This window comes from Ranitomeya variabilis, chromosome 2, assembly GCF_051348905.1.
Source record: "Ranitomeya variabilis isolate aRanVar5 chromosome 2, aRanVar5.hap1, whole genome shotgun sequence".
Lineage (NCBI taxonomy): Eukaryota > Metazoa > Chordata > Amphibia > Anura > Dendrobatidae > Ranitomeya > Ranitomeya variabilis.
Genome location: NC_135233.1, coordinates 363,855,938 through 363,874,950, shown reverse-complemented (window position 1 = coordinate 363,874,950; position 19,013 = coordinate 363,855,938). Strand labels below are relative to the sequence as shown.

The following is a 19,013-nucleotide window of genomic DNA, read 5'->3' as shown; positions in this document are numbered from 1 at the left end:
ATGAAAATTTCTACATTTCTGACTGTTTCATACAGATAATGATATGGAAATTAAAAAAAATCGAGCATTTAAAATAAATACATGTAACGTAAAAACTGACATTGGTAATTTTCTGCTGACATTACAGCATTTTTGTGATGTAGACAGTAGGCATCAGAGAGGGTGGGATCTACAGACAACGTTCTATGTGCCGGGGCCGAGAGCCGCTGACATGTAGCTGTTACTCCGCGAACTACGATAAACCCCTGGAATCGTATCTCTCACCTATGGCCTTTCACTGTTATGAAACTACAACTCCTTCCTGTGACTGATGGGAGTGGTAGTTTGTTATCTGCTAGATTGCCAATGGTTAGAGATCAATGTTGTTTGTGGTAGTATATGAGATCGTGACATTCGGGTGTCAGGCCAGTCTCGTTCACATTTAATACTTTGGCCATTTCGGCCAAAATGTTCAGAACTGGCCAACGTTCATCTACTATATGGCCATTTTTAGAAGTATGAACCAAGATTTGAACTTTTTTTTCCCATTTGGACTCCATTCTATAAGTGTCTACTAGAGACGATCAAAAAGATTCGAAGGAGCATGGTCCAGCGGCCACGTTTATAGTCTGTGACTCCCAACATGGCTGCTGGACAACGGTCTTGTGAATCTTTTTGCTCTAGTCTCTGATATTCTAGTGAAATCTTCAATGAATCAGTAGGACCAGAAATCTCACAAGCACCACCCCCGAGGATCCATTCTAGGTACACTTACTAGTAACTTGATGAACCTTTTTCACACCATTGTTCTCCACTTGAGGCTCTTTTGGGCCACCAATCCTACAAAAAATATCCAGATATTTAGATTATGACTCTAAAGCCTTTCTGCAAAGTATGTGGGGTGCCTTATACCCAACTCACCTCTGAACCCTTGAGGGGGGAGCAAATACACCATGTTTTGGGGAGCAGGTAAAATACCGGACCCCGAATACTGAACCATCATGTTTTCCTGTTGGCTTTTCCAACTCCACTCCGAACCAGTACCCTGATTGAGAAGGCAAGATCATCGTACACTTGAACACCTTGGCCTCCATCACTTTTTACTGACTACAACATATAATAGACCTTACCTGGCGCAAAGTCTGTCTTGCCGTAGAAGCGTACCAATCCCTGCTTTTGTCCAGCCACCAGCACCTGGTCCCCCAGATCGATGTTGAGCCCCTCTTTGTCTAAGCTGCCCACGCTGACAGACTTTTTTTGTATCGCTGGATGGAGACAACATACATGGCATCGTTACAGTAGTAGTGGACCTTGGTGTAGCCGAACCCTCCAACCCGCTGATCACTTCCAATGCTTGCACACCTTTTTTCTCTTTTTTCCCTTTGCCGGTGACTCTGGAGAAGTCCATTCGTGGGGTCTTAGGTGTAGAGGTGACAGAGGATGGCGCCTGATCTGGAGCTTTACTGATTTTGGAGACGGAAGCAAAAAGTCCTAGGAAGCAAAGAGAGTATAGAATAAGTGTGTGGGACTACAACAGGCGTGAAAAAGCAATTAAAGGACGTTTAGTATTATGTAAGGTCCTGTAAATTTATGTACTGATATCATATATAGTGGAAATAATTAAACTGATCCAGATTAATTTATGGATCCGATAGTATAAAAGGCACAGAAATGGTTGAACCCAACAGCACAAAAATTAAAAAGGCAGAAAATAAATATCTGCTGCGCTCCCAGGCAACATGTTTCAGACCTGCATGGTCCTTCGTGAAGGCTCGACAAAGGACAATGTAGCTCTGAGACATGTTGCCTGGGAGCGCAGCAGATATTTCTTTTCTGCATTTTTCATTTTTATGCTGTTGAGTTCACCCATTTTTTGTGCCTTTTATACTACCGGATCAATAAAGCAATTATACTAAGAAAATTTGAGTGCCGCACCGCTTGCACCGTTAGTGTCCAAGTAATGTCCCCTCCTCTGTCGATACATTGGAGTACTAACCATGTTTGGGGGGACAGATGAAGTAGCGGATGCCCCCCACGCTGCCGTCATTCTTTCCATCTGGCTCGTCCAGCTCCACTCCTACCCACTGACCACTGGCAAATTCAGTTGTGCCGCAGAAACGCAGCGTGCCAGCCTGTAATAAAAGCACGCCATGTTAGGATAAGCATGGGGGCTCCCCGATCCCTGACATGAGGACCACAAGTAAGAGGATGGGAATTCGATTTTTCTCTATCACCTTTAGACTATAATTGATAGAGCAGCAATCGTGCAGTAATCATGTTTTAAGGTATCACCTTGGATAACTGTTAGATTAATATGGTTGCTTGTGGTGGGACTCTCACGATCACCAGAACGAGACCTTGCGCCCAGGAGGAGCTGAGTAGAGCCGCTAGTTGTGCATATGATAAGCCGTTCCATTTCTAACAATGGCGCAGACACCAGAGCTATGGACTATCCTGCGCTCGGCTAGCTTCAGATTTTCAGCGCCACAGACTTGCACGTACTTCCAGGTCACAGTGGTGCAAGCAGGCAAATGGGAGCCCCATCTTGAAATATGGTGCAAATATTCAACATCGGTTCAATTCTTGGTCTATGGGACTGCCGGGAAAAGCAAAGTACAGCACTATTTCCACCAGTCCCGTAGACAGTTATTAAAACATGGAAGCTCTGCTCCTCTAGAGGTAGGGCAAAGCCCTGTTTTTGGGATCGCTTAGGGTCCCAGTAGTCAGACCCACTGTGAACAATACGTTTTCCCATATCCTAGGATAGGAGATAACTTTTTTTCGCTTAAACTAGGAAACCTCTATAACTAACGTTCTCCTTTTATGTGTCCTCCATGGATTGCTAATCATGGTTTATGGGGCTTCCATAAATCTCCCATAAACATAAGATAGTTGGTGCCTAGAAAAGACAACGTGTACGGAGAGAGGGAGATAAGCGTCTGTGGGACAACCGCAGTGCCACTTATCTCAGCAAAGCAAAAAGATCTGACGGGTGGAATCCAACCCCGCTGATTTGGACAATCTTGTACCTTCTCGAGGTCCAGCAGTACCCGGTCACCGAGCCTCAGCCCAATAGACGCCAGCATCAGGTTACCAGGGATGTTGTCATAATTGGGCAGCGTGACTTTGGGCAGGTTGCAGGTCAGGGGCACGGCATCCAGAAGCAGCTGCTTCAGTTCCTTTGCAATCATGGCTGACTCGGCCTTGTCTAGTCCCATATCCATAGGGTCGGGAACCACATCTGCCGGGACCTGGCCTTTACTGTTCTGTGAAGGAGAAGCAAAAATACATTACAGTAATAGTAATGGGGCATGGAGGACACCATTTAGATTGATGTAACAGCCGAAAGGGCCAGCTTTGATGCTGTAGATGCAGGTTGGGCGTTCAGAGGGTCATCATAGTTTCTGCTCTGAAATATATCTGTTCCTAAATTTTTCGAAACCTTTTCCAAGTTAAGGCTTCCGTAAATGGAGACACACGTACGTCACCACATTGCCGCTCAATTTTGGATATTTTGGAGATCCCTCGTGCTCCATCCAGACTGGTGATCTTAAGCAGATGAGACATTACTTACCCTGACCGAGGGGTTGGCGCCATGTTCCAGGAGACATTTAACAGCCCCCAGGCACAGATTAGAAGCCGCGATGTGCAGAGCCGTCCCATGGTTGAAATCGCTGCAGGTGGAATTGAGCACTGACGGGTGAAGAGAAGAGAGGGGTTGGGTATTGAGAATCTTCAGAAGTGATCATTCCTGGATGTGGTTTTTCACATCTTTTATTCTCACCTTTAGGCTTGGAGGCTTTCAGTAAGATGCGTAACAGCTCTGGGACGTCGAAATAGGCCGCGTAGTGCAGGGCGTTCATGTTGGTCCACCGGCTGCGCAGGGTCACGTCCGCTCCCAGCTGGAGAAGCTGATTGGTCAGTCGTACGGCGGCCGCGGGGTCTCCTGAGGAAATGAACACACCCTGCGTGAAAAGTTTTGCTCCCATAGTGGCGCCATTTGCCCAACTCACCCTTTGGTGAGCACAACACTAGAGCCATTGGATGGTGCGGCCACAATGACTAATGGATGTGTAGTCACTGGTCACACGTCACCATAGTGGGTTAACAGTACCAATGGGCGACGGCACCTATGATACATTGGTAGAAACTTATAGAGGCCAACTTGAAAACCAAAATCAATGTTCTCCTTTCAAGTGGATGTCTTTGGTTCCACCATCCGATCTATCTGCAGCCTGACCTCCTCAATGACATGTGCAAAATGCCAAGGGGAAAAATGAGAGATCTCTCGGACTCCCAGTAGAGTTGGCAAATCTCCCAGTCATTGGGAAGCCTCCTGGTAGGTGGGACCCCATGGAGACTTTCCCTTTGGGTAGGGCTGGGACCTATACACCCACCCCCAATAGTAATGCCTCTGCAGCTGGATTGTGACTAGTAATATTGAGACAGTGTCCACCGTGTCGTATACAGTTTGCATTATATGACCCATACATACCTACACCATGGGCTCCGGCTTTACACGCATAGTGTAATAGCGTCATGTCCGTTAGTCCATCCCTGTCATTCACATGGCAGCCCCTTTTCAAGATCTGTAAGGGTATAAGCAAACCAATAATGTAACCCTTTGTCAATGCAACCCATGTGATCTTTATGGGGAGAGAGGAGTAAGCCTTGGAAAGACTCATCTGGCACAAGGGTCGAGTGAATAAAATGAAACCACACGATTCTTATCATGCCGGAGGAGAGTCGGGAAGATGGTCTGCCGATCCTGGAGAAATCGGCATATCCAACGTGTATGGTGGTCTTAACTGCATCCCGATATTTTATATGAAAGGATCAGAAGATCCTGAGACGGTCACCAGTGCTGGTGGTGGAGCCTGGTACTCCAGCTTCACACAAAGAAATGTCTCCAAACCCCATGGGTAACATTGAGCCATAATGTGGTTTACCGTCCTCACTTTCAAGCTCCTATTCAGAGTTTTAGCAATAAAAGTCTATGAGGTGGTTCCAATAAGTAGTATGTGAACTCTGGACACAATAATGGTGATCACTGGAATCGGTTTTCCAAATTATTCTGCACTACTAATATTTTATTGTTTCAATGCTTCAAAAATAAAATAAAAAAGCAGAAAAATACACTTTTTTGGTATACAACAACTATATAGACATAGATGTGTCTCCTTGACTACATCCATGTGTAGCCTGATTCTGCGGTCACTAGCCACCTCGCTCCAGCTACTGTAGGTAGACACACCATCACATTAAGTTTTGGAAATCATGAGACTCATATTCTGTTTTTGTTCGAGGTTCCTCTTTCGTTGAATCAAAGATAGTTAATAAGAATATTTGCTCCGGTAAAGTAACCTACACATGACTGAGGCTGTGACTTGTTCATCTTCTGAGAATCAATCATTTTTGTTTATATACTAGAATTTATTGAATGTGTGACAGTACACCAAGAGACCATGACTTTTTGACATTCTGAGAATAATGGTTCCAAATCATCAAAGTGTTTACGCCTCAAAGCTGGCTTGAAAAGTAGCAAGTTTTGCGACTTTTGGTGTCTTCATGCCAGTTTCTAAATTAATGACGAGTTGTGGTTGTGCCTGACTGGAGTAAGATTTTTGGCGAGGCACACACCACTTTTAAGTCATTCATAGAATCACAGAAGTTAGAGATGGAAGGGACCATCAGGGTCATCGTGTCCGTAAACCATCGCAGACAGCCTCTGTTTGAAGACTTCCATTGAAGGAGAACTCACCACCTCTCATAGGAGCCTGTTCCACTCATTGATCACCCTCGCTATCAAAAAGTTTTTTCTAATATCTAATCTGTATCTTCTCCCTTTCAGTTTCATCCCATTGCTTCTCGTGTTTCCATGTGCAAATGAGAATAATGATGATCCCTCTACACTGTGACAGCCCTTCAGATATTTGTAGACAGCTATTAAGTGTTCTCTTAGTTTTTTTTTTGCAAGCTAAACATTCCCAGATCCTTCAAACGTTCCTCGTATGACATACTTTGCAGTCTGCTCACCATCCTGGTAGCTCTTCTCTGAACTTGCTCCAATTTGTTGATGTCTTTTTTTAAATGTGGTGCCCAGAACTGGACACAGTATTCCAGATGAGGCCTGACCAAGGAGAGGGGTGATAATTACTTGACGAGATTTAGACTCTGTGCTTCTCTTAATACATCCTAGGACTGTGTTTGCCTTTTTTTTTTGCTGCTGCTGCATCACACAGTTGACTCATGTGCAGCCTGTGATCTATTAGTATACCCAAGTCTTTTTCACACATGCTGTTGCTTAGTTCTATTCCTCCCATTCTATAAATGTAATTTTTGTTTTTGTTGCCCAGATGTAGAATCTTGCATTTCTCCCTGTTAAATACCATTCTATTAGTTATTGCCTATTGTTCAAGCTTATCTAGATCCTTCTGAATATGTTTTCTGTTTTTCCTTTCTCTGTCATTTGCCTCTTTATGAATCAGGAGCGTCTGACTCTGACATGCCATCTCATCACGACTGGCGTGAGCAACGCCAGTTTTAATGAATCAGTGCTAATGATTTTTGTTTATTTACCAAAATTTACTATGGCATGTGTGACAGTACTCCAAGAGACAGTGACTTTTGTCCTTCCGAGAAACAATGAGTCTTGTATATTCACTAGAACCTACTATCGCATGTGTATCACTATGTTAACAGGCCCAAGGTTTGAACTGCTTGGCATAAATAAATGCTGATTCTAGGACTTCCCTCAAAGCAATACTGACCTGATCCTTAAGTGTGTTGTCTGTGTGGAAGCCCAGCTGCACCTAGTGAACCTGAGCTGAAGAGTTGACCCTTTATAGAGTAGGTCTGGCTACTCTAAACAATGGAAACACCTTGAGTTTCAAAGGTGATGCCAATAAGCAACGGTAGAAGATTTTTTAAGGCTGAATTACGATGAAGTTCCTTCATTTTTCATTTTAGATACCTTGGAGCAAAATAAATGTAATGGCCATAAAACAGACCCCGTGTCATCACCTTGTGAAGTATATTTTATAGCAGAACTATATGACACTGATGGAAACCCACGGCACATGTCACAATATTCCTGGCAAGCTAGGACGCAGGATGGGTGAAGAGGACCTCTGCTTTCATGGCACCATAGGGTGATGCCAACTTGAAAGCACATTCTCTATAATCACTCGTTCATTCACCAGGAACTTACCTCACTGCCAATAACGTCTATCTTGTGCTGGACCTGGGGCACCCACTGCCGGATGATGGCAAAGAGTTCCGGAATACTAGTTTGGGGGTCAAACAATATTTCCTGGCACGCAGGGTCGTTGGGATCAAAGAAGGTGAAAGCTGAAGTAGAACATGAGGACAAGAAAGAAAAATTCAGTCAACCCCACTAAAAATATACTAAAACCAGTCAAACCAGTTTTGGGTATGGAATGGTATCAGTAGTTACCATAATCCTTAGGAAGAGGAGCCGGGGCTGAGGAGTGAACCACTGGTCTTTTCCGTTTCTCCAGAATAGGACTCTGGAAATCGATAGGACGCTGGTTCTCCTCCGACGCACAATCTAGAGGGTCCTCTCTAGTCATAATTCTGTGGGAACCGGTGGGATTGAATTGAATAAAACACAAGGAAGACCGTTAATCCTGTCCTGTGGCTGTCACTGTTATAGGGGGTCCTGTGGCTGTCACTGTTATGGAGGTCCTGTGGCTGTCACTGTTATAGGGGGTCCTGTGGCTGTCACTGTTATAGGGGGTCCTGTGACTGTCACTGTTATAGGGGGTCCTGTGGCTGTCACTGTTATAGGGGGTCCTGTGGCTGTCACTGTTATAGGGGGTCCTGTGGCTGTCACTGTTATAGGGGTCCTGTGGCTGTCACTGTTATAGGGGGTCCTGTCACTGTCATAGGGGTCCTGTGGCTGCACTGTTATAGGGATTCCTGTTATTGTCACTGTTATAGGGGGTCCTGTGGCTGTCACTGTTATAGGGGTCCTGTGGCTGTCACTGTTATAGGGGGTCCTGTCACTGTTATAGGGGGTCCTGTGGATGTCACTGTTATAGGGGTCCTGTCGCTGTCACTGTTATAGGGGTCCTGTTGCTGTCACTGTTATAGGGGGTCCTGTCGCTGTCACTTTTATAGGGGTTCCTGTCGCTGTCACTGTTATAGGGGTCCTGTTGCTGTCACTGTTATAGGGGGTCCTGTTTCTGTCACTTTTATACGGGTTCCTGTCGCTGTCACTGTTATAGGGGTCCTGTCACTGTCACTGTTATAGAGGTTCTGTGGCTGTCACTGTTATAGGGGGTCCTGTGGCTGTCACTGTTATAGGGGTCCTGTGGGTGTCACTGTTATAGGGGTCCTGTGTCTGTCACTGTTATAGGGGGTCCTGTAGCTGTCACTGTTATAGGGGGTCCTGTCACTGTTATAGGGGTCCTGTGACTGCACTGTTATAGAGGTTCCTGTTATTGTCACTGTTATAGGGGGTCCTGTTGCTGTCACTTTTATAGGGGTTCCTGTCGCTGTCACTGTTATAGGGGTCCTGTGGCTGTCACTGTTATAGGAGGTCCTGTGGATGTCACTGTTATAGAGGTCCTGTCGCTGTCACTGTTATAGAGGTCCTGTGGCTGTCACTGTTATAGGGGCTCCTGTGGCTGTCACTGTTATAGGGGGTCCTGTGGCTGTCACTGTTATAGGGGGTCCTGTTGCTGTCACTGTTTTGGAGGTCCTGTCGTTGTCACTTTTATAGGGGTTTCTGCCGCTGTTACTGTTATAGGGGTCCTGTGGCTGTCACTGTTATAGGGGTCCTGTCGATGTCACTGTTATAGGGGTCCTGTGGCTGTCACTGTTATAGGGGGTCCTGTGGCTGTCACTGTTATAATAGGGGGTCCTGTGGCTGTCACTGTTATAGGGGTCCTGTTGCTGTCACTGTTATAGGGGGTCCTGTGGCTGTCACTGTTTTGGAGGTCCTGACGTCACTGTTATAGGGGTCCTGTGGATGTCACTGTTATAGGGATCCTGTGGCTGTCACTGTTATGGAGGTCCTGTCGCTGTCACTGTTATAGGAGTCCTGTGGCTGTCACTGTTATAGGGGGTCCTGTGGATGTCACTGTTATAGAGGTCTTGTCACTGTCACTGTTATAGTGGTCCTGTCACTGTCACTGTTATGGGGGGTCCTGTCGCTGTCACTGTTATAGGGGGTCCTGTCGCTGTCAGTCACAGTATCGGCCCATTTGTGGCCAAATATTTTCTACCTGGGGAATTCTAAATGCGGCCATGAAAATAAGGCATGGTGGGAGGAGTAGTTTAGTAGTTACATCAGTGCGGGAGGAAGTAGCTAAATTCCCATCCTACGTGATCTTAATAAATCAATATTTATTAGATAACAAAATTTACTGTATTTTATAGGGCCCGTAGTGACAAAAAGTGCGGGTAATTTTAAGTTTCAGTCTGCAATCTTCATTTCTTCATTGCAGTTTCCAATAAGATACCAGATTTTAGATTTTTCTCATGCGGGAGTCCCCTCTCAGTAATGTAGGCTGGATGTGAGGTTTGTGTGTGTTTGAGGTGTTACTGCGTTCACGTCTAAACTATCATCAGAGATCCATAATTTTACTAATTTCCTCTCCGTGTTCTTTCCACCTTGTCTATAGTCTATTTTCTCTGCCCTCCCTGAGACTGTACATGCTTTCTTTTTCATATGGTTTAGTGTACAACAGGTGCAAAGAGATGTAGCTTAACAACAGCTGCAGAACCATAGGTTGGAGTCTTGGAGATCATTGTTCTGTTACGTCCTGAAAAAAGATCCTGTCAAATATTTTTATTTAATTATTAGCCTTAGCAAAGTTCTGGTTTTTTTTTGTAAAATACTCCATTATCTTATTTTGCTTCCTTTTCTCGCCTTATTTTACTTCCTAAAGTAAGAATGTATGTTACAAAGATTCCTAACTTTGCAAAGGATAATCAATGATTAAATAAAAAGACAAAGTTTAGTTATTCTTCAACATTCCCGTAAGTCCCCATTTACCAAACAAAGAATAAAAGAGTGTCCATTTGGCCTACGTCTAGTCGGTATGCATCTGCATACTTTTTCATTAAAAATGTGGCATTATTTGCCCTTTATAGCCTCTGTTCTGCACTTGTTTTTATTGCTGGCTGCAGAATGAGTAAACTGAGAATCCGTCAGTGAGCTTGTTCTCACAGGAGAGTTTTCATAATGTCATTGGCTACAACAGAACAAAGTGAAGGTTCTGCAGTGGCCATCTCAGTCTCCTGACCTCAATATCATTGAGCCACTCTGGGGAGATCTCAAGAGCGCAGTTCATGCTAGACAGCCCAGGAATTTACAGGAACTGGAGGCTTTTTGCCAAGAAGAGTGCGCAGATTTACCATCTGACAAAATAAAGAACCTCATCCACAACTACCACAAAACACTTCAAGCTGTCATTGATGTTAGAGGGGGCAACACCGTATTAAGAAATGGGGTGTGTGAACTTTTGATCAGGGTCATTTGGGTGTTTTGGGTTGTCATTATGATTTAAAAAGAGAAAACACAGAAGTTTGACAATAAATGGCTTCACCCAACCACTAACCGTGAGTGGAGAAAAGTTTTGGTGTTATCATTCATATTCTCTGAAAAAAGGCCAAGAAAGCTAAAATTCTGCCGGGGTATGTAAACTTTTGAGCACAATTGTATATGACAGACCAGCACTGTAATAACAATGTAATCATGCAATTCCGATGGTCCCTTTAATAAACGTCTGGCGTTTACAATTCTGCAGCTATAATGTGACCACAAGACGCTGATTGTGTCGCACACAATGGTCCCGTCTGTAGCCACAGAGAGGTGGGACAGAGCCAGGCTCGCGGCCAGGGACCATCATGGACTGTTCTCAGGATGCTAGATTATTCCATGGGAAGGAAGGCCATGTCTGAAAATGTCCGCAGGCACCGAGCCAGGGCTCCTAGGGGAGGGCTGGGACAGAGCCGGCTCAGCACTCACAAAGAACAAAGAGTCGCACGGCTACAGGATAGGAAAGGGACCGAAAATCAGAGCTAAGGAGCAAGCCAACAGAAACGTCCGGGGAAGCGAGAATATGGGGAAGCGAGAATATGGGGAAGCGAGAATACGGGGAAGCGAGAATACGGGAAAGCGAGAATACGGGAAAGCGAGAATACAGGGAAGTGAGAATATGGGAAAGCGAGAATATGGGAAAGCAAGAATATGGGAAAGCGAGAATATGGGAAAGCGAGACTATGCGAAAGCGAGATTATGGGAAAGCGAGACTATGCGAAAGCGAGATTATGGGAAAGCGAGACTATGCGAAAGCGAGATTATGGGAAAGCGAGACTATGCAAAAGCGAGATTATGCGAAAGCGAGAATATGGGAAAGCAAGAATATGGGAAAGCGAGAATATGGGAAAGCGAGACTATGCGAAAGCGAGATTATGGGAAAGCGAGACTATGCGAAAGCGAGATTATGGGAAAGCGAGACTATGCGAAAGCGAGATTATGGGAAAGCGAGACTATGCAAAAGCGAGATTATGCGAAAGCGAGAATATGGGAAAGCAAGAATATGGGAAAGCGAGAATATGGGAAAGCAAGAATATGGGAAAGCGAGAATATGGGAAAGCGAGACTATGCGGAAGCGAGATTATGGGAAAGCGAGACTATGCGAAAGCGAGATTATGGGAAAGCGAGACTATGCGAAAGCGAGATTATGGGAAAGCGAGACTATGCGAAAGCGAGATTATGGGAAAGCGAGACTATACGAAAGCGAGATTATGGGAAAGAAAGATTATGCGAAAGCGAGATTATGGGAAAGCGAGACTATGCGAAAGCAAGAATATGGGAAAACGAGAATATGGGAAAGCAAGAATATGGGAAAGCGAGACTATGGGAAAGCGAGACTATGCAAAAGCGAGATTATGCGAAAGCGAGAATATGGGAAAGCAAGAATATGGGAAAGCGAGAATATGGGAAAGCAAGAATATGGGAAAGCGAGAATATGGGAAAGCGAGACTATGCGAAAGCGAGATTATGGGAAAGCGAGACTATGCGAAAGCGAGATTATGGGAAAGCGAGACTATGCGAAAGCGAGATTATGGGAAAGCGAGACTATGCGAAAGCGAGATTATGGGAAAGCGAGACTATGCGAAAGCGAGATTATGGGAAAGCGAGACTATGCGAAAGCGAGATTATGGGAAAGCGAGACTATGCGAAAGCGAGATTATGGGAAAGAAAGATTATGCGAAAGCGAGATTATGGGAAAGCGAGACTATGCGAAAGCAAGAATATGGGAAAACGAGAATATGGGAAAGCAAGAATATGGGAAAGCGAGACTATGGGAAAGCGAGACTATGCAAAAGCGAGATTATGCGAGAGCGAGAATATGGGAAAGCGAGAATATGGGAAAGCGAGACTATGGGAAAGCGAGACTATGCAAAAGCGAGATTATGCGAGAGCGAGAATATGGGAAAGCGAGAATATGGGAAAGCGAGACTATGCGAAAGCGAGATTATGGGAAAGCGAGACTATGCGAAAGCGAGATTATGGGAAAGCGAGACTATGCGAAAGCGAGATTATGGGAAAGCGAGACTATGCGAAAGCGAGATTATGGGAAAGTGAGACTATGCGAAAGCGAGATTATGGGAAAGCAAGAATATGGGAAAACGAGATTATGGGAAAGCGAGACTATGCAAAGCGAAAATATGATAAAATGAGAATTTGGGAAAGTGAGAATATGGGAAAGAAAAATATGGGAACAAAAAATATGGGAAAGCGAGAATATGGGAAAGCTTGTAATCAGAATGATGGAAATAGAGAAGAAGCAGAAAAAGGATTGGGAAAGAGGCGAGACCAACAAGGATATTGAAAAACACAAGGGGAAGGGTAATTATATAGGATGAGATGGGGATGCTTGTGCATCGGCCGTGCGGGAGAAAACAGGAAAAAGAAAGGGGAGACAAACAGTAAAAGCGAGCAAAGGAAATAAGAGAAGGAGGGAAATAAGAGGAGGAGAGGAGTGATGGCTTCCTCTACATGGCTGGAGGGGGAGGGTTTGGATGTGAAGTAATTTGGAAAGTGCTAGTCACTAAATCATAGTCACTATTGCTATTGACCGTGCGCTGTATCATCAATCAATACACCTGTCATCATCTACCACCACGTGTTACTGCCATATATAGGTCAGTCTCACCAGGCCTTGCTCTGACAAGTGTATGGTCAGTCTCACCAGGCCTTGCTCTGGCAGGTGTGTGGTCAGTCTCACCAGGCCTTGCTCTGGCAAGTGTGTGGTCAGTCTCACCAGGCCTTGCTCTGGAAGGTGTGTGGTCAGTCCTACCAGGCCTTGCTCTGGCGTGTCTGTTTTCAGTCTCACCAGGCCTTGCTCTGGCAGGTGTATGGTCAGACTCACCAGGCCTTGCTCTGGCAGGTGTATGGTCAGTCTCACCAGGCCTTGCTCTGGCAGGTGTATGGTCAGTCTCACCAGACCTTGCTCTGGCAGGTGTATGGTCAGTCTCATCAGGCCTTGCTCTGGCAGGTGTATGGTCAGTCTCACCAGGCCTTGCTCTGGCAGGTGTATGGTTAGTCTCACCAGGCCTTGCTCTGGCAGGTGTATGGTCAGTATCACCAGGCCTTGCTCTGGCAGGTGTTTGGTCAGTATCACCAGGCCTTGCTCTGGCAGGTGTATGGTCAGTCTCTCCAGGCCTTGCTCTGGCAGGTGTATGGTCAGTCTCACCAGGCCTTGCTCTGGCAGGTGTATGGTCAGTCTCACCAGGCCTTACTCTGGCAGGTGTATGGTCAGTATCACCAGGCCTTGCTCTGGCAGGTGTTTGGTCAGTATCACCAGGCCTTGCTCTGGCAGGTGTATGGACAGTCTCTCCAGGCCTTGCTCTGGCAGGTGTATGGTCAGTATCACCAGGCCTTGCTCTGGCAGGTCTATGGTCAGTCTCACCAGGCCTGGCTCTGGCATTTGCATGGTCAGTCACACCAGGCCTTGCTCTGGCAGGTGTATGGTCAGTCTCAACAGGTCTTGCTCTGGCAGGTGTATGGTCAGTCTCACCAGGCCTTGCTCTGGCAGGTGTATGGTCAGTCTCACCAGACCTTGCTCTGGCAGGTGTATGGTCAGTCTCACCAGGCCTTGCTCTGGCAGGTGTATGGTCAGTCTCACCAGGCCTTGCTCTGGCAGGTGTATGGTTAGTCTCACCAGGCCTTGCTCTGGCAGGTGTATGGTCAGTATCACCAGGCCTTGCTCTGGCAGGTGTTTGGTCAGTATCACCAGGCCTTGCTCTGGCAGATGTATGGTCAGTCTCTCCAGGCCTTGCTCTGGCAGGTGTATGGTCAGTCTCACCAGGCCTTACTCTGGCAGGTGTATGGTCAGTATCACCAGGCCTTGCTCTGGCAGGTGTTTGGTCAGTATCACCAGGCCTTGCTCTGGCAGGTGTATGGTCAGTCTCTCCAGGCCTTGCTCTGGCAGGTGTATGGTCAGTATCACCAGGCCTTGCTCTGGCAGGTGTATGGTCAGTCTCACCAGGCCTGGCTCTGGCATTTGCATGGTCAGTCACACCAGGCCTTGCTCTGGCAGGTGTATGGTCAATCTCAACAGGTCTTGCTCTGGCAGGTGTATGGTCAGTCTCTCCAGGCCTTGCTCTGGCAGGTGTATGGTCAGTCTCACCAGGCCTTGCTCTGACAGGTGTATGGTCAGTCTCACCAGGCCTTGCTCTGGCAGGTGTATGGTCAGTCTCACCAGGCCTTACTCTGGCAGGTGTATGGTCAGTCTCACCTAGTTTTGCTCTGGCAGGTGTATGGTCAGTCTCACCAGGCCTTGCTCTGGCAGGTGTATAGTAAGTCTTCCCAGGCCTTGCTCTGAAAGGTGTATGGTCAGTCTCCCAGGCCTTGCTCTGACAGGTGTATGGTCAGTCTCACCAGGCCTGGCTCTGGTAGGTGTAAGGTCAGTCACACCAGGCCTTGCTCTGGCAGGTGTATGGTCAGTCTCACCAGGCCTTGCTCTGACAGGTGTATTGTCAGTCACACCAGGCCTTGCTCTGACAGGTGTATGGTCAGTCACACCAGGCCTTGCTCTGGCAGGTGTATGGTCAGTCTCACCAGGCCTTGCTCTGGCAGGTGTATGGTCAGTATCACTAGGTCTTGCTCTTGCAGGTGTATGGTCAGTCTCACCAGGCCATACTCTGGCAGGTGTATGGTCAGTCTCACCAGGCCTTGCTCTGGCAGGTGTATGGTCAGTCTCACCAGGCCTTGCTCTGGTAGGTGTATGATCAGTCTCACCAGTCCTTGCTCTGACAGGTGTATGGTCAGACTCACCAGGCTTTGCTCTGGCAGGTGTATGGTCAGTCTCACCAGGTCTTGCTCTGGCAGGTGTATGGTCAGTCTCACCAGGCCTTGCTATGGTAGGTGTATGGTCAGTCACACCAGGCCTTGCTCTGGCAGGTGTATGGTCAGTCTCACCAGGCCTTGCTCTGGCAGGTGTATGGTCAGTATCACCAGGTCTGGCTCTGGCAGGTGTATGGTCAGTCTCACCAGGCCATACTCTGGCAGGTGTATGGTCAGTCTCACCAGGCCTTGCTCTGGTAGGTGTATGATCAGTCTTACCAGGCCTTGCTCTGACAGGTGTATGGTCAGACTCACCAGGCTTTGCTCTGGCAGGTGTAAGGTCAGTCACACCAGGCCTTGCTCTGGCAGGTGTATGGTCAGTCTCACCAGGCCTTGCTCCGACAGGTGTATGGTCAGTCACACCAGGCCTTGCTCTGACAGGTGTATGGTTAGTCACACCAGGCCTTGCTCTGACAGGTGTATGGTCAGACTCACCAGGCCTTGCTCTGGCAGGTGTTTGGTCAGTATCACTAGGTCTTGCTCTTGCAGGTGTATGGTCAGTCTCATCAGGCCATACTCTGGCAGGTGTATGGTCAGTCTCACCAGGCCTTGCTCTGGCAGGTGTATGGTCAGTCTCACCAGGCCTTGCTCTGGTAGGTGTATGGTCAGTCTCACCAGGCCTTGCTCTGACAGGTGTATGGTCAGACTCACCAGGCTTTGCTCTGGCAGGTGTATGGTCAGTCTCACCAGGTCTTGCTCTGGCAGGTGTATGGTCAGTCTCGCCAGGCCTTGCTATGATAGGTGTTTGGTCATTCACACCAGGCCTTGCTCTGGCAGGTGTATGGTCAGTGTCACGAGGTCTTGCTCTGGCAGGTGTATGGTCAGTCTCACCAGGCCATACTCTGGCAGGTGTATGGTCAGTCTCACCAGGCCTTGCTCTGGCAGGTGTATAGTCAGTCTCACCAGGCCTTGCTCTGGTAGGTGTATGGTCAGTCTCACCAGGTCTTGTTCTGACAGGTGTATGGTCAGACTCACCAGGCTTTGCTCTGGCAGGTGTATGGTCAGTCTCACCAGGTCTTGCTCTGGCAGGTGTATGGTCAGTCTCACCAGGCCTTGCTTTGGTAGGTGTATGGTCAGTCACATAGGCCTTGCTCTGGCAGGTGTATGGTCAGTCTCACCAGGCCTTGCTCTGGCAGGTGTATGGTCAGTATCACCAGGTCTTGCTCTGGCAGGTATATGGTCAGTCTCACCAGGCCATACTCTGGCAGGTGTATGGTCAGTCTCACCAGGCCTTGTTCTGGCAGGTGTATGGTCAGTCTCCCCAGGCCTTGCTCTGACAGGTGTATGGTCAGACTCACCAGGCCTTGCTATGGTAGGTGTATGGTCAGTCTCACCAGGCCTTGCTCTGGTAGGTGTATGGTCAGTCTACCAGGCCTTGCTCTGGTAGGTGTATGGTCAGTCTCACCAGGCCTTGCTCTGACAGGTGTATGGTCAGACTCACCAGGCTTTGCTCTGGTAGGTGTATGGTCAGACTAACCAGGCTTTGCTCTGGCAGGTGTATGGTCAGTCTACCAGGTCTTGCTCTTGCAGGTGTATGGTCAGTCTCACCAGGCCTTGCTATGGTAGGTGTATGGTCAGTCACACCAGGCCTTGCTCTGGCAGGTGTATGGTCAGTCACACCAGGCCTTGCGCTGACAGGTGTATGGTCAGTCTCACCAGGCCTTGCTATGGTAGGTGTATGGTCAGTCACATAGGCCTTGCTCTGGCAGGTGTAAGGTCAGTCTCACCAGGTCTTGCTCTGGCAGGTATATTGTCAGTCTCACCAGGCCATACTCTGGCAGGTGTATGGTCAGTCCCACCAGGCCTTGTTCTGGCAGGTGTATGGTCAGTCTCCCCAGGCCTTGCTCTGACAGGTGTATGGTCAGACTCACCAGGCCTTGCTATGGTAGGTGTATGGTCAGTCTCACCAGGCCTTGCTCTGGTAGGTGTATGGTCAGTCTCACCAGGCCTTGCTCTGGTAGGTGTATGGTCAGTCTCACCAGGCCTTGCTCTGGTAGGTGTATGGTCAGTCTCACCAGGCCTTGCTCTGACAGGTGTATGGTCAGACTCACCAGGCTTTGCTCTGGTAGGTGTATGGTCAGACTAACCAGGCTTTGCTCTGGCAGGTGTATGGTCAGTCTACCAGGTCTTGCTCTTGCAGGTGTATGGTCAGTCTCTCCAGGCCTTGCTATGGTAGGTGTATGGTCAGTCACACCAGGCCTTGCTCTGGCAGGTGTATGGTCAGTCACACCAGGCCTTGCGCTGACAGGTGTATGGTCAGTCTCACCAGGCCTTGCGCTGACAGGTGTATGGTCAGTCTCACCAGGCCATACTCTGGCAGGTGTATGGTCAGTCCCCCCAGGCCTTGCTCTGGTAGGTGTACGGTCAGTCTCACCAGGCCTTGCTCTGACAGGTGTATGGTCAGACTCACCAGGCTTTGCTCTGGCAGGTGTATGGTCAGTCTCACCAGGCCTTGCTCTGACAGGTGTATGGTTAGTCTCACCAGGTCTTGCTCTGGCAGGTGTATGGTCAGTCTCACCAGGCCTTGCTCTGGCAGGTGTATGGTCAGTCTCACCAGGCCATACTCTGGCAGGTGTATGGTCAGTCTCACCAGGCCTTGTACTGGCAGGTGTATGGTCAGTCTCCCCAGGCCTTGCTCTGACAGGTGTATGGTCAGTCTCACCAGGCCTTGTACTGGCAGGTGTATGGTCAGTCTCACCAGGCCTTGCTCTGGCAGGTGTATGGTCAGTCTCACCAGGCCATACTCTGGCAGGTGTATGGTCAGTCTCACCAGGCCTTGTACTGGCAGGTGTATGGTCAGTCTCACCAGGCCATACTCTGGCAGGTGTATGGTCAGTCTCACCAGGCCTTGTACTGGCAGGTGTATGGTCAGTCTCCCCAGGCCTTGCTCTGACAGGTGTATGGTCAGACTCACCAGGTCTTGCTATGGTAGGTGTATGGTCAGTCTCACCAGGCCTTGCTCTGGTAGGGGTATGGTCAGTCTCCCCAGGCCTTTCTCTGGCAGGTGTATGGTCAGTCTCACCAGGCCTTGCTCTGGTAGGTGTATGGTCAGTCTCCCCAGGCCTTGCTCTGGCAGGTGTATGGTCAGTCTCACCAGGCCTTTCTCTGGCAGGTGTATGGTCAGACTCACCAGGCCTGGCTCTTGCAGGGGCTGCTGTCCTTGGTCCTGATGCACCTGATGCTGGTGCAGATGGTCCCTGCAGAATCAGGTGTGCTGTCCTCCTGATGCTGACTCCTGGATCCTCTGGATTTGGGGGGATTATTCTCCTGATGCTGCTGCTCCTGTGATGCTTTTTTCTATCATTCCTGCGTCACTGGGATGCTGGGGAGCTGTGCAGATAATGAGGGAGGAGAGGAGGGAGGAGGAGAGAGCTGGGAAGGGAGCAGACAGGGGAGGAGGAGGAGGGAGGTGCAGCTTCTGGAGAAAACACAACAGGCACAGTAAGCAATGGAGGCAGACACATAAAGACCTGAAAACAAGCAATACCTCCCTACGGGGAGACAAGGTGACATATGCAGAGAGGTGAAAAATACAGCATGCAATAGAGGAAAACATAGGGGACAGATTAACAAGTAATAAATGGCTCATATACGGACAGCAAAATACAGATAAAGAAGTGATGGCAGGTTTATATGTAATGAGGAG

The 19,013-nt window shown here is 48.0% G+C and overlaps 1 protein-coding gene across 2 annotated transcripts in view; it reads right to left on the bottom strand.

The window, feature by feature from the left end:
* Positions 1–18,683, bottom strand: part of CLIP3 (CAP-Gly domain containing linker protein 3) — a 37,681-nt gene extending 18,998 nt beyond the window's left edge. The window contains exons 1-12 of one of the 2 annotated variants that reach the window (XM_077285760.1): positions 18,498–18,683; positions 7,436–7,575; positions 7,190–7,329; positions 4,475–4,568; positions 3,764–3,925; positions 3,554–3,672; positions 3,009–3,245; positions 1,976–2,111; positions 1,342–1,470; positions 1,110–1,244; positions 901–1,024; positions 755–819 (exon numbers count right to left, since the gene is read on the bottom strand). In XM_077285760.1, the coding sequence (XP_077141875.1) occupies positions 755–819; positions 901–1,024; positions 1,110–1,244; positions 1,342–1,470; positions 1,976–2,111; positions 3,009–3,245; positions 3,554–3,672; positions 3,764–3,925; positions 4,475–4,568; positions 7,190–7,329; positions 7,436–7,571 (1,477 nt within the window). In that variant the 5' untranslated portion in view covers positions 7,572–7,575; positions 18,498–18,683. The remainder of the gene's footprint in view (positions 1–754; positions 820–900; positions 1,025–1,109; positions 1,245–1,341; positions 1,471–1,975; positions 2,112–3,008; positions 3,246–3,553; positions 3,673–3,763; positions 3,926–4,474; positions 4,569–7,189; positions 7,330–7,435; positions 7,576–18,497) is intronic. The other variant, XM_077285761.1, reaches the window with a different exon arrangement.
* Between the last annotated feature and the right edge of the window lie 330 nt (positions 18,684–19,013).